General features: G+C 54.7%; 5 protein-coding genes across 5 annotated transcripts; 1 reads left to right on the top strand and 4 right to left on the bottom strand.

Annotated features, from left to right (window-relative positions):
- Window positions 1–317: 317 nt before the first annotated feature.
- On the bottom strand, window positions 318–3008 carry VE01_00479 (uncharacterized protein; the record flags this gene model as incomplete). Its single annotated transcript, XM_018270010.1, has 3 exons — window positions 318–550; window positions 955–2496; window positions 2576–3008. 3 exons carry the CDS (start codon window positions 3006–3008, stop codon window positions 318–320), a joined length of 2208 nt encoding a protein of 735 aa, XP_018135519.1.
- A 965-nt stretch (window positions 3009–3973) lies between these two features.
- On the bottom strand, window positions 3974–6605 carry VE01_00480 (uncharacterized protein). Its single transcript, XM_018270011.2, has 3 exons — window positions 5850–6605; window positions 4887–5797; window positions 3974–4836 (listed from the first exon to the last, which is right to left on the bottom strand). The coding sequence occupies exons 1-3, from the start codon at window positions 6042–6044 to the stop codon at window positions 4404–4406; spliced, it is 1539 nt and encodes a 512-aa protein (XP_018135072.1). The 5' UTR covers window positions 6045–6605; the 3' UTR covers window positions 3974–4403.
- A 205-nt stretch (window positions 6606–6810) lies between these two features.
- On the bottom strand, window positions 6811–8038 carry VE01_00481 (uncharacterized protein). The gene is made up of 2 exons (XM_018270012.2): window positions 7700–8038; window positions 6811–7559 (listed from the first exon to the last, which is right to left on the bottom strand). The coding sequence occupies exons 1-2, from the start codon at window positions 7940–7942 to the stop codon at window positions 7071–7073; spliced, it is 732 nt and encodes a 243-aa protein (XP_018135071.1). The 5' UTR covers window positions 7943–8038; the 3' UTR covers window positions 6811–7070.
- A 2470-nt stretch (window positions 8039–10508) lies between these two features.
- On the top strand, window positions 10509–12578 carry VE01_00482 (uncharacterized protein). Its single transcript, XM_018270013.2, has 2 exons — window positions 10509–11413; window positions 11546–12578. The coding sequence occupies exons 1-2, from the start codon at window positions 11184–11186 to the stop codon at window positions 12180–12182; spliced, it is 867 nt and encodes a 288-aa protein (XP_018135074.2). The 5' UTR covers window positions 10509–11183; the 3' UTR covers window positions 12183–12578.
- Window positions 12405–13697, bottom strand: TRM9 (tRNA methyltransferase, has a role in tRNA modification). The gene has a single exon (XM_018270014.2). The coding sequence runs from the start codon at window positions 13593–13595 to the stop codon at window positions 12876–12878; it is 720 nt and encodes a 239-aa protein (XP_018135073.1). The 5' UTR covers window positions 13596–13697; the 3' UTR covers window positions 12405–12875.
- Between the last annotated feature and the right edge of the window lie 122 nt (window positions 13698–13819).

The following is a 13819-nucleotide window of genomic DNA, read 5'->3' on the forward strand; positions in this document are numbered from 1 at the left end:
AGTCTGCTGGGTATACGCGTCTCGCCCCCCCGGCCCTCACCATGGCTGATTATGTACTGCAAGGTAAGATTACCACTGCCCATCCGCCCGCCCCTCTCTCATCTCCATCGTTCCTTCCCTCTCATACTTTCCTTCAATCATCGATCGTGCCTTCCTTCATACCTTCCCAATTGCACCCTTCCTGCCTTCCCTCATACCCCCCCAATTGCACCCTTCGTGCCTTCCCTCATACCCTCTCAATTACCCTCCCTCGCTCCTTCCAATCACATATAATACCCCCCCGCCCCAATTACACATTACTTCCCCCCCCCCCCACATTACTCCTCATACCCCCCTTCCCCACCCCCATCCAACCCTAACCCAGCAAACCCAACACCCAACCCCATCCCCATCAATCCACCCCCATTATCATTACCCTCCGCGCCCATGCGCATAGCCCACCGCCATCTGGCGACTAAATTGCTCATCTCGGCGCCTTCGGCTTCGGTGGAGGCGGTTAGGAGGAGTTGCGTGAGGAAGGCGGAGGCGATGGCGAAGTTGGCGCGGGACCCTGTGGGGGTGGTTAGCTCTGTGGGTCGTGGGTTGGCGGGGGGAGGGGAGAGAGGAAACTAATGGAAGAGGGGCTGGGGGTGAGGAAGGAGAGAATGGGGAGATGGGACGAAGGGAAGAGCGAGGAAGGAACGGGGGAAAGAACGAGGGGAGGATCAGAAGGTGAGTGAGGGAAGGAACAGGTTGGGGTGGCAGGGGGGAAGCGGGGGAAGGAGCGAACGAAGGGTGAGGAAGGAACGGGGAGAAGTGGGGGAGACGGGGGAAGGAGCGAAGGAAGGGTGGGGAAAAGGGGTAAGGGGATATAACGAAAAAAAGCTATGGGGAAAGAACGAAGGAGAAGGGAAAAAACAAAAGAAGAAAGAGCATAGATAATACCCTCCCCCCAGAAAAAAATCCAAAACATACAACTATGCCAAAATCCCTCCACCCCCCCGGCCCCCGCCAATCCCTCCACAAACACCACCGCCTCCTCCGCACACTCCCTCGCCCCTGCTCTCACCGCCCCTCCACTCCCCATCCCCATTTCCTGCCCCGCTCCACCCCCTTCAAGCGGCCTCATCAGTCCACGAAATAACGTCATATTCGCAACCAAATACCCCAAATACAACCCCGCGTCCCCTCCTCCCCTCCTAACCGGCGCACCCCTCACAAACAACGCCCTCGGCAACCCCTCACTCCACGCATCGAGGCGTGCGCGTAGACCCCGCCCGAGATCGAGGGATAGTGCGAAATTAGAGGCGGTGCGCTGCGTGGCGCGGACGGAGAAATAGGAGTCTAGTATATCTGCGACGATGGAGGATAGGTCAGCGAGGAGCCTGAAATTCGTAGGAGCGTCACTGCCGTCGTCAGGGCCGAGCGCGGGCTCCAGATCCGCAGGCCAGAGGGGCGGGACGTCCGCGTCGTCCGTGCGGATGCAACTCGGCGTCCCGAGAGTCAGGGCGGTCCATTTATCAGTGATGAAAACGGCGTGCCATAGCCGTTTCCGCAGTGCGAGGTCGGGCGCGGGGAGAGACCAGGATGTAGAGTCGTGGGAGAGACCCAGGGAGTGAGCGAGGGAGACTGCTGTTGCGACGAGGGCGGGGCGGAATGGAGTATGTTGCGCGGGACGATGGAGGAGGAGGAGCACAGCTTGTAGGGTTGCGGGGCGGGGATTGTGAAGTTCATGTGTTAGCGCCAGATGCGCGGTGCGGTAGAGTTGAGTAGATGGATCCGGGGCGTGAGCGAGTGACGGCGCGAGGAGCGCGTCGTAAGGGGTGTATGGGAGGGCGGTTGCGTAGAGTGTGGCAGTGAGGGAGAGGGGCAAGGCGTCGAGAGCGGCGCGGGAGATGAGTCCGTTGACGAAGAGGGAGGCGCGAGCGAGGATCGGGAGGTATGGGTCTACGAAGCGGAAGTAGAGCCCCAACAGCCGAAAACACTGCTCTGATGTGAAGAGTTGCGAGATGTCGTAGCGCGCCTGCGCGAGGACATGATCTTCGGTGCGTGGTTCGGCGGAGAGGCTGGCGCTGTCGGCGGCGAGGGTGAAGACGGGGGGTGGTGCATCTTTGGGGGTTGGGTGGTTGCTGGCGCTGGGGCGGGGGCGGATTCGTCGGTAGTGTGTTTGGGAGATTGTGCACTCGTCGTTGTCGTCGTAGTGGTACCGCCTCAAGAGGTAGGGGTTTGTCTCGCCTGTCTCGCCGACGAGACGTGCTGAGCGGGAGGGGTGTGAGTCGAGGCTTCGTTCGGGGGATGGGACGTCGAGATGCGGCATCTGAAAGCTAGCTGCTGCGGTGTGATCCAAGCCTTGATGGTGCTCATGATGCTGCTGGTGTTGATGCTGCTGATGATCGAGGAAATGGTCATGGCCGATTTGTCGCTCGAACAGACGCTCGTCAAAATGCGCAACGTAGTTGGGGTGTAGGTGACCGGAGATGTCGCTGTCCTGCCCGAGCATTGGAAGCTGTGGAGGTTCTAGAACATGGTAAGTTGGGTGCCCCTTCTGAGACTGTCGCATCGATATGACGTTGAGACGTGATGATATGAGACCTACCGATATGCACCCTGGACCCCTCAGCTGGAGTTCCCGTTGCCGCTCTGGACCCTGAGCCCTGCGACGACGACGCCGCCGCCACCACCGGCGCAACCACACTCTCCGCTGGCGGCCGCCGCTTCTTCTTCGGCTGCTCTACAAACGTGCATTCGCGCCGGTGAGACTGGCACAGCTGGCATGGCGGCGCAACCTCGATCTTGCAGGCTACCTGCCGCGCGCGGCAGAAGTCACACGGCCGGTACTTCCTGGACTTGTAGTTGCGCGGCCCCGGGCCCGGACCGGGCTGTTGCATGGTGGTAGGCGCTTGCGCCGCCGGCGGCAATTCGAGCTTGACGCCGCCGGGCATAGCCGCAGAGGAGCCCGGTGCCTGTGGTGAGAGCCCGCCGTGGTAGTAGTCGCCCGGCGACAGCGAGGCCTGGGAGAAGGGATCCATTCGCTCGCTGGCCGGCCGGCCGAGGAGGTAGGTGTGTAGGGGCGGATGGCGCGTGAGGGGTTACGGGCTGAGGGGGGCGCACGGCAAGCTGACAGCGGTGTGCTGGGAGACGAAACGGGTCCCGCGACGGCGTGGGGCTCCGTGTCAGACCAGATTCCTGGGAAGTTTAATTCATGGCTGCTGCCGCGGTGCTGCTGGAGGATACGGATTCTAGTCGCCCGGCGGTCATGACTTTTTTTTTGCGCGGGTTCACCGCTGAGCTGATCGCAACGGGATGGTCCGAGATATACTCTATAGCAGAGAGTGTCGTCGGCTTCCCCTGGGCGAGTCAAGTGGATCCAATCCGGTGAGAGTGACGCCGATCGCTGGCGTGTTCGCCCTCACGCTGTGCGAAGGTAGGAGAGGTCGACGATTTGGTGCCAGCGTGCCCCAAAAGTCAAACACCCCCCCCTCCCCGCGCGCGCCCCTCCCCATCCTCGCGCCCACCCCCCCTCCCCATTCTGCCCCCTCACCGGAAATGAGAATGCGCTGCCTCTCCGTATGCGACTCCCTTGTCTCTCCTCTGCGGCTGATCCAGCAATATGCGGATGCTAAGCCCGTTTCCCATGGAGAGATCTCCAGTGCGACAGCCGCTTTAGGCCCGCACTCATTTCCCCCACCATGGGCTTGGCCGTCCTGGGTCGACCCGCTGGGTTTCTCACTACCAAGATATCGGGATAGCTGACTCAGATCAATTCCTTTGCAGCCCCCAGTACCCAGGACATGCATAACTGACGGCGGGGCAGCCCTAGAGAAAGAGATTCCCATGCTCGGAATGTCTGGGCTGTGGCTGAACAATTTCTATCTTCAGCGCGCAACCCCCTTTTTTTTTACAGTCTCTCACCATTCCTCCAAGACATTGCCGAGGTGAAGATAAGGCTATTGAATCCACTTCGCTTTTGCTCGGGTCTCTACGGTATGAAGATGCTCATCTCATTCATTATAATATCGCATGTACATTACTATGGTTGTTACGATAATTACAATATGTTGGGCGCCATATACAAAGGCGCAGCTCCCAAAGCGAACGCCACTATTCCCTCCCATATAGAGTACTATAAAGTAAGCAATCAATCTGGTCATTAGGGCCCGCAAAACGCCTTCCCAAACCGTCCAGGCCATGAGCCTAATTGTACTAGCCTTTCCCATGCGCCAGGGCCGTCCCACCGTACGAAATCTTATATATGCACCCGCCGTTTCATGAGCCGACAACCCGACGCCACCACGCCATCCTCGTGGTGTCAGCTGCCGCATGCGCAATCTACACCAAAATCAAACCCCTAAACTGTCCATTCACCCCAATGCAGCCGTACCTGAAAAAGGAAAGTTTAATTTCGAGAAGGTGAGTGCTTTGGCTTAGGGCCTTGGCGGGGCTTCTTCACTTGTCGCATTGGGACCTGGTCCACTAGACCTCGTGGTTGTCGTATTGGCGGTTGTTTCCGTCGCGCTTGTCGCTGGTGCAGATGTTTCATCCTGCGCATTACTCGACCTCGTACGGACCGAGAACCTATCTCTCAGCCTATCGGCCAGACTTAATCTATTTCGCGACCCCTCGGCAGAAACGGCTGATGAGGCAGGCTCTGTCGGCTGGTGCTGACCGGATTCCCTGGCTAGCTGCCTCAGAATGGCCATGCGTTCATGGACAGGCGCGTGGCGCGTAGCCAGGATCCTTTGGACCCGAGACTGGTGGACAGCTTCAGCGGGTACAGCTGGCGTTTGGTCGGCATCCGTTGGGGAAGAGGGCTCGCCGGCACTCAAATTACTGCGCACAGGCCGAAGATCAACGCGGCTGGGGAAGATTAGAGTGAGCATGAAACAAGCGGTGGGGTATCTACTTACCATAAGGGGCACGTTCCGGAGACATTCAGTAGCCAAGGGTCAATACATGCTGGGTGATATTGATGGTTACAGGGTAAGACCCTGACATTCTCCCCTTTTGTAAAATCCTCTGTGCAAATAGAGCATCCAAGGTGTTCGTCCGGGGTCTCAGGGTTTGGTTGAGGAGTTGAACCCACTTCATTAGATTCGGAGGAAGATGTCGCAATATCCGCTTCAACAGGGATTGCATCCTGCTGCGGGCTACCCTTCTTATCGCTGTCAGTTGCCACGTGTGCTGCTTTAGGTTCTTCTGATGTGTTTGCGTCGTCAAGTTCTATATCCCGGTTCCCCGCCTTTGGTGGTAGGGGGTCTCCAAACTTCACAATTGGAAGGGTCTCAAGCATTGCTTTGGCAAGCCCCTTCGCCCGACTCTGCCTCGGACGGCCGGCAAAGCCAGTCCTTGGACCATATCTTGCCGGATTGTTGTGAGCGCGCCAGGCGCCTGTGGTGATGATGACGAGGAAGAGCACTGTGACAATGCCAGTAACAGCATATAGTACGCTCATAGCCACTGCCGGAGTTTGATTTCGTTGTGTCGGCTGGTTTTCGCCCTGGGCTGTTTCAGGTCGAATCGTTGCAGTCGCCGATGTCGACGACGACACCAACATTTGCATAGCATTCGCTGAGACGTTCCTCAGTGTGTAGTAGTCTGCGAACGAGCCGACGTCCTTGACGCTACAGTGGGCGGACGCGAGGCTGTATAACACAATGGCGCCTGGGTTCTTGGGGACGATTAAGTCGATGACGGCGTCTTGAGTTAGGAAGGATGAGTTTGTTGAGTCGCACGATACCAATGCAATATCGCCCTTATTGACCTCTCCTGCACCAGCACCATTCGTAGTCACGGACTTGAAGCTCCCTTGAATATTGGTCTGTTACATTAGCTGGCATACAATGGAAAGAGTTTATTATGGAGTTACGAACACTGGCTCTGATACTCCCGCCCCTACCGGCCTGTGCCGTCAAGGGCTCAACCAGAGGAGTCAGGGTTCCTTGTGGGGACTCCCATACCAACGTCAGTTGCGTGGCTTGCTTTGATAATGCGGCGTCCGAGCCAAATACGTCGACAGCACCGACCATCGAGGTGAACAGGAGGAAGAGAAGGGCGTGGATAGCCATGGTAGGCGAAACGATTTGGGTGCCCTCCCAGCGTCTGTCTGTCTGTATATGCTCAAGCAGCCTGTCGCCTTTCACACTCCGCCTCTTCACATCTGGGGAGACCTTGGCCGCGAGGTGTGAATCTTATAGATTTCGAATGCCAAAGTGTATTTGGAAGGTGATTGCGTGGACGGTGCGGCTCACCATCCTTGGTATGAATTTGGAATAAGTTTGGTCGAGGTATGACGGAAACGAATGATATTGAGAGAGCTGGGCGGCAGTGCCGGCACCGCTGGTAGTGGTCGTAGTAGTGTCTTTTGGTGGCAGAGTCGTGGATGGTCTATCTCTATTGGTAGTGTTGGTAGTATTGGTACAGCTGGAAATGTGACAGGTGGGGAATTGTGGGTGGTGCACTCCGATGTCCATGGAGTGGAGTGAGCAAAGTGCGGGCGGCGGTCGGCGATAAGGATAAGCGCCTCTTTGCATAGCCTCCACAACCCCTTCGGCAGTGGAATTCGAGACGGTTTCAACGTAGCCTCACCATACAAATATCAACAACTAGGCTCAAATCGCGGCTAGGCTCGTCGTGAGTACGGATACGATCTATCCGGTCGTATTTAACCACACTTTCACTGGCAAAGCTTACTCAGACGCGGCGTAGAGCTCCGACACCGCGCGTAGTTAATCCGCAGCACGGTCGGCTCAAGCGGAGAGACTTGATTACTCTATACTCTTGTCTAGGTGATTGGATTCAGATTTGGAATCATACAAACAATTGAATAGTATTTTCCTGAATAATCTCTGCCGGCGCAGCCGCCCAGTAGGTCACGAGCAGCCTTGCAGCATCTATCATGTCATCGGCAGTTACCCGACTTGCACAGTGGTTGTAATAGGGCAATCTTGTGGCTGTGGCTTCCAGACGGGAGGCTGGGCCTTGCCCATATCAACGCCATCCATGGTATTGACTAAACAACTGTCACGCCTACTGGAGCTTCTAAACTTCACTGAGCTAGGTGGCGTGCATCTTGAGCGTAATGTGTGACCTACTCAGATCTCCTCCATATCATCTAAATCGTCAACGGGTTCCCAGTCGCCGACCTCCACCCGCTCTGGCCTCACAAACACTCCATGCTTGGGTCCCCCCTCCTCCCCCCAGTATCTGGTGCCACCGACACTGCCATCATTCTTTCCCACCGGTTCATCCAATCTCACGCCCACCCAAGAACCCAATGATCCTGGAATCTCCTCCACATCCCCAACGTACATGATCTCGCCCCGGCGACTGTCGTCCCCCCCCACACGGCACCTCTTACCAACGGCAATGCCCCTCGAATCGATTTCGGTCTGGTAGGCCTTGATCTTGGCTTCCTCGATAGTAGGTGCGTCGGGATTGAAGCGTCCGAGCTTCTGTGCCTTCTTCCATGCAAGCACGCTGTCGCTCTTCTGCTCGTATTCCTCAGCAGGCATCACATACTTCTCGACGGTGGAGGCATCGGTGAAGTTTGGGCGTGCGCCGGGAGGGCGAGTGTCGGCAACCTGGATCGTATTAGATTTATTTTTCGAGTAATGACAGTGCAATGAATGAATACGATTCCGTAACCAGTGCATTTGACCATATAGCTATCAAATGAAAGGCTCCTTCAGGATTGTGCATCACGTGACGGACATAGACTCACGTGTAGCTCGGCGTAAGGGGCCAAGGGGAAGGAAGCAAGTTGAGTGTTCTCTTCATCCGCGGCTTCAACGGGAATGCCCTGTTGGTTGACACGGAGTGTGATCTTCTGCGACAACGGAGGTACGCCTGTGACGGCCTCGAGCTTCGACTTCAGCTGGCCGATGGTCCATGAGGGTGTGATTCGGCGCTCCGATGAAGAGTTATCCGAAGTAATGAGAAGGGGGATATCTCCTGCGGTCTGCATTGTGACGACTTTGATCCTGTGGGAGTCTAGGCGTTAGAGTGATGAGATTTGGGAGCCTTTCTGTTGTATTCGGTGTATATAGAATAAATAATATTGACACGAGTAGTAGGGATATAAGGCACCTCTCTTCTTTCATCCGAACGGCAGTGCTAGCGTCCCTCCACAATTGGGAGCTCCAGACCCTCGTCCTCTATAATTTGTAAGCTCTCAACGCATATACCCCCCAACCCTAAATAGCCATTGGGCATCGTCGAAAAGCCTCAATGCGAGCCGAATCGGGGTATTCATAAATTATCCGGTCTTTTTTCATCTGATCTTCGGGATGCTTGATCGCTCCCATGGTTTGTGCTTTCTACCCCTCCTGTTGCCTCATCTTATTATAACACGGAGACACGGGTCACACACAGTACAGTGCTATAATAAAATGCCAATTCTAACCCCTCCTTTACAACAGCTAGCTCTTTGAGTACATTCGCAGGCAAGTACCTCCAACAGGCCACCCATCCACGACCAGTTTGAGGAGACGCCTTGGCTTTTCTCGGGTCGTGCGCAGTCCGGACGTGCTGCTATTCTTGCGCGCAATGGGTGTCGTCGTCCTGTATCTGATGTCGCCGTTGGCTTGGAGGCGTTTGCAGATCAAGCTTGGATGTGGTCCTTCATCTATCATACCCCCCATCATCCCTCCACCCCTCCTCCACCACCACCAACAAAGACCTTTTTTTGTCGTCATCAGCATGGGGCCATCATTCCACCTCGGTCTCTAAGCCTCCAATACGGAGGTAAGGTTTGCGTACCATGCTGGCCCTTGTCGCATCACCCTGTCACCCACATACACCGCTCAAACATGGGCTCGCTCGATCTGAGACGTCCCTCATTTTAGCCTCCTTTCTTGCCGTTCGGGGCAGGTTGCAGGCGCCACAGGTCACAATCCGTTGTGGATTTCTCCATGGAACAAGCTGAGCTGCAACATCCATGTCTAGACCGCCCAAACCGTACGGCATGAATCCCTTCGGCACAGTTCCGGGGGCTTATGTATGGGACTGGCGGTGGGGTTGATATCCTATACCGTTTTCCCCCTTGTGCAACTCGCCGACACGACGCAAACGCCGCAAGAAGGCTAGGCCAACCACATTACAATACGTTCGAATTGTCTTTGAATTGTCATTACGACCGACAACAATCCAGCCTCCCGTGTCACAATGCCCTTCTTCGGCATGCAGGAATCCATCCCGAACGTCTTCCGCGCGACATCTAATAGCGGGTCTATCCCATGGTGAAGTACCATATGCCCTGTCCAAGTCCGTGCGCTGATTGGATTCGTCTGATTTTATACCTCACCAAGAAGCGCTCACTATGCTATCAATGCATTGTTGGCCGCCAATACTTATAGCTTCAAACCATTGTGGTCGAGGAAAAGGTGCCTTTTGAGGCCCAGAACACACCTACTAGAGAGTCTCAGACGTCGGCCGGCGGCTTAGAGGTGGTATCAAACTCGGACTGTCGATTATCGTCTTAGAAAATCTTCCGAGGTATCATTGAAGCCGCACACCGCCAAATGTAATATCCCGTCGCATCAAATTCCAGATCAAGCAAACTTTTAATAGAGTCATGCGTAATTGGAGGCGTTGATCATCTCTGGCCGACTTTGCAAACGGTTACCTTGCTTGGCGTGGGTTCCTGCTTGGAAAAGGCTCCCAACTCGACATGGAGCCATATTGAGGCGGCTCATATCGTGGCATCGGAACCTGTTCCTCGGATTTTCCGGGGCTCTTGGAATTTGCCCTGTCGGTAGCTGAGTACTGCAAGTCATGGATCCAAAGCGGACTCGCGCCTCGCGGCCCAGGGAGAGGCACGCGCATTGATGCAAGTCAATGCACGCAATTCAGATCTTGCCTGGATTGAAGGCCCCTGACCTTGCCTACCTTGCAGGCCAGACCGCCAGTTCTCTCCTCCAAGCGCCCAAAGTGGAATCCTAAAGCCCCAGAACTCGTGCCTGGGGTAAGCTACTCCACCCGAACAATTCTATTGTAACTATCCTATACAGTGTCAAAATACGAATGCTCCACCCACCATGCGTACGTACTGATACTACAAGATCCCTGACGCTACCATGCACTACTATGCTAGAGTGCAGTAACGCGATATATCCATCTAGGAATACGCACAGACGCCCGCCGCTTTCCCCAATCTTAAAGAAGACACTCATGAGGTCGCAGCTGTGTCGTGGGAGAGCATCCGTATTCCTTAGAAGGAGATTTTATTCTCCGAGCCCTGTTGCAACTACCACCAAGGGCCCCTGGAGGGTTCGTCCCAACCATTCTCAGCCACCACTTCGTGAGCCCTATGCGCTGCCGAGGGCGTTCTGCCACCAAAATTACAAGGTAGCTGGGGTACAACACCTGCACAGCTGGCCATTTTTGGAGTATAGATGGACTTGTTCATGCACGAATTCGTGGCATGATGCTCCGTAAGTCACCACTCTACCCTTTCCCCTACGCCCGCACCAACGTCGGTCATCCCTGCCCACATGCCCCTCCATATCTGATCAGCGCTACTCTATATGCACTGTGCATCTTCCCGGACATCTCCCCTCAGACCCATTGTGATCCATGTTACCGCCGCCTGAGATCGTGGATTTCGATCTACCTTCTGATGCCACTGGTGGTCCTCTTTTCCTTCCTGTCTCATCTTATTGGTCCAGCATTACATCTTGACACTGCCAATCATGCTATCAGCAAATTAACCTAGGCGAGCTCCCCCGCCGTCCTGGGAGCTTGCTAACATAAAGTCATAGCCTCCTTCAAGTACTAGAGAACTGCCGTTGAATTTATCCCCCTCTACCCCAACCTGTCATTCTATTCTTCCAGAGATAGGAACCCTGACCCAGCCGGTTTTGTCCTTTACTGTCGCTACCCAGGCAAAGTTTAGCACGACTCATCAAGCTTTGGCCTCCAATTCGTCTCCACGGCGCCGTCGATAAGAGAGCAGGCTGAATTATAGCAACATTTCCGGATACGGGTATTCAGAAGACGTGGCAGGAACGTCAGCCGTGACGGCTCTCGCCATCAGAACCGTCAAGGTGGATATCTCCCACCTTCTCGGGGCCTCGGACTCGAATGAGCCCCCTCCTCCAGCCAGGCCGGCGACCACGAGCCCGACTTCTCTGCCAGCAATAACAACGGTTGAAAGCGTTCATCCATATTCAACAGCACAAACCAGTGGCGCTGGAGGGAAACGCAGCATGCCTGCACATCCGTCAGAGACGCCAGCTAAGAAGCAAAGCAAGTGGTCGCCGGAAGAAGACGCCCTGATTATTGACCTGAGAGGAGGTGGCATGAAATGGGAAGATATATCAAAGCGTTTACCAGGGCGAAGTGCTATAAGTTGCAGGTTGCACTATCAAAATTACCTCGAGAGGAGAAGTGAGTGGGATGAGGAGCGGAAAAATAAGTTGGCGAGACTTTACGAGAGGTATGTACATGACCTCCACATTCCTGGGACTTGCCAGATTGTCATAATTGTGATCCTGGGATACAAGCTATGAGCTTCACCCCACTCCCCCCCCCCCAGCCTCCGAGCACACAGCTGATGACTTTACTTTAGGTTTAAACCAGAAATGTGGGCCAAGGTCGCCGAAGAGATGGGCGTTCCATGGCGGGCAGCGGAGGCCATGCATTGGCAGCTTGGAGAGGCCGACATGGCACGCCGCGCAGGCGTTGTCCCATTCTCACTTTCAAGCGCTCCCGTCGACACCCCCGCCCATGGGCACGCGAGACCACTATCATCACGCGGCCACTCGCACTCACAATCCCTCTCATCCCCAACTGCATCTACGATGGGCAGTTCAGTACCCTCTTCCCGATATTATCGTGAGGGACCCGCTACACGTTCGATAGCTGCACGGCGGCAGAGCATGCCGAGAGGTGGGTTGTCCACTTCCCCATCAGATGGGTACATATATGGCGGAATCGGAATGGGGCAGGGCATGGGGATGCCAATGACGGGACCCCCGCCCATGCTGCCCAGCGTAGCAGAGATGACAACAGGAATGAGCCCATACAGCACACCAGCATACTCAGTATCAGCATCCATGGCTGGCGGACAACCACGTTCTAGCCCGGGCTCTACTTTGCCCTCCATAGGCTATGCTTTACCTCCAAATTTACCACCGATGCCAGAAGGAAAGAGTCGCAGCCCTGACCCAGGTCAAGGGGGAACTAGAAGACGGCAGGACCGATAGACACAGAAGAACGCAAACACAATTCACTAATACAGCTAAGCGCACTACATGGGAGGATCAGAATATCGCACCGCTGTGTGCGACTTGACTACGATTGAAAAAAATGATGCATGGGTTGGTTTGGCGCAAAATGCATAGCGTGGCCTGGGGAAATGAATAGAAGACGACTTGATGACAACTTTGGATGGACTTTGGTGGACACGGAGATTTAACATGGAGATGCTTCTGATTCCTTCGATTCTTTTACTTCTTTTTATCCTTCTTCTGGCAAGATTGGACTTTTTATTTTATTTTTTACTTCTATTCCTTTTTTGTCTATTCACCACACTTGGCAATAATGTATTACTAGATTATCGTTATTTCATAGAATGACTCAATATAGAGCCATGTTCCTTCAAACCTAGCCCTACAGTCGCTGACAGCATCCATACCATCCCCAGTGCCCGATGGGTTTTGAGCAAGAGGCACCCAATGCCTGGTGTGTGAATGTAGCCTTGGCTTGGCACACATTTGACGCACATTCCTGTGCAAACTGTTTCATACCGGTGACGAAGCACAGGTGACGCCTTGGACACGTGGCGGTCGCCTTGTCCAACACTATAGTATAATGCGATATGAATTATATAGCATAGGGCTATACCCGCTGACTCGAGGCCAGAATCTCTCGTGGACGGTTCTTTCCGCATAAGATTCTCAGGTAGGTGCGCTGTTTGGTGTCGCAATTGCCCACCAGTTGTCCTTCTCATAACCAGATTTAACGACCTGTCCTCCAGCCGAACGGATGTTTTCTTCAAGCTCGCCCGACTTATATAAGTGGTAATACCTCTGATACGTCGTTTCTTTGGGCTCGGAAACTTCTCCATCTGGAAGCTGCTGCTTCCCCGTCTTCATCACCCAAGGCACCATAACATCCTGTTCGTGGCCTTCATCCCATCCTCTCCTGCTCGTCTTCTGCTCCAGTGCCCAGACGTAGATTAGTGCCTGGCCCCCAGCCTTTAAACACTCTAGGATTGCGCCAATGGCCGCTGTCCGCCTCTCGGGGGTCGACAGGTGGTGCACTACGGCAATGCTAATCGCAAAGTCAAAGCGTCCAGCGCCCGCACCACCGCCATGTGGCAAGGAAAGGTTATCTGCCACGACGGCAGAATGTGGCTGGTGCTGGGCCGCGATCTTGGCCAGGTTGGTAGAGCGATCGCTGGCAACTATGAAGACGTCTTGGTTGACTGTCAGGTATTTGCCGTTGCCGCATCCGACATCCAGTCCCACGGACCCAGCCTCAAGACCGAGCAGAAATTCATTGACGATGGGCCATGGCTTGTAGCGAGTTTGCGAGAAGTGGCTTGCGATTTGCTCATACACCTCGTGAACATGCTGCTCCTCATAGGCCTCGGGTTTGAGGGTTGGCTCCGCCATTTCGGTTTGGAAAAGGCTGACGTTATATCAAGGTAGCGGCAGGGTGAGACATGGCACACTCGCTGTATATAAAAAGTACTTTGTGAGATGGTGTCTCTGTGGTTTGGTGGGGGAATTTGTGTTTTCAAATTCCGCGTTTCGTGATATGTGAGCGCAATCGCTCCGTCGTTTAGCACGTGACTTTTCTCCAATTGAGCGATAAGTACTGCAGGATTAATGTCACA

The sequence above is a fragment of the Pseudogymnoascus verrucosus genome, assembly GCF_001662655.1.
Source record: "Pseudogymnoascus verrucosus strain UAMH 10579 unplaced genomic scaffold scaffold_1, whole genome shotgun sequence".
NCBI classification, from domain to species: domain Eukaryota; kingdom Fungi; phylum Ascomycota; class Leotiomycetes; order Thelebolales; family Thelebolaceae; genus Pseudogymnoascus; species Pseudogymnoascus verrucosus.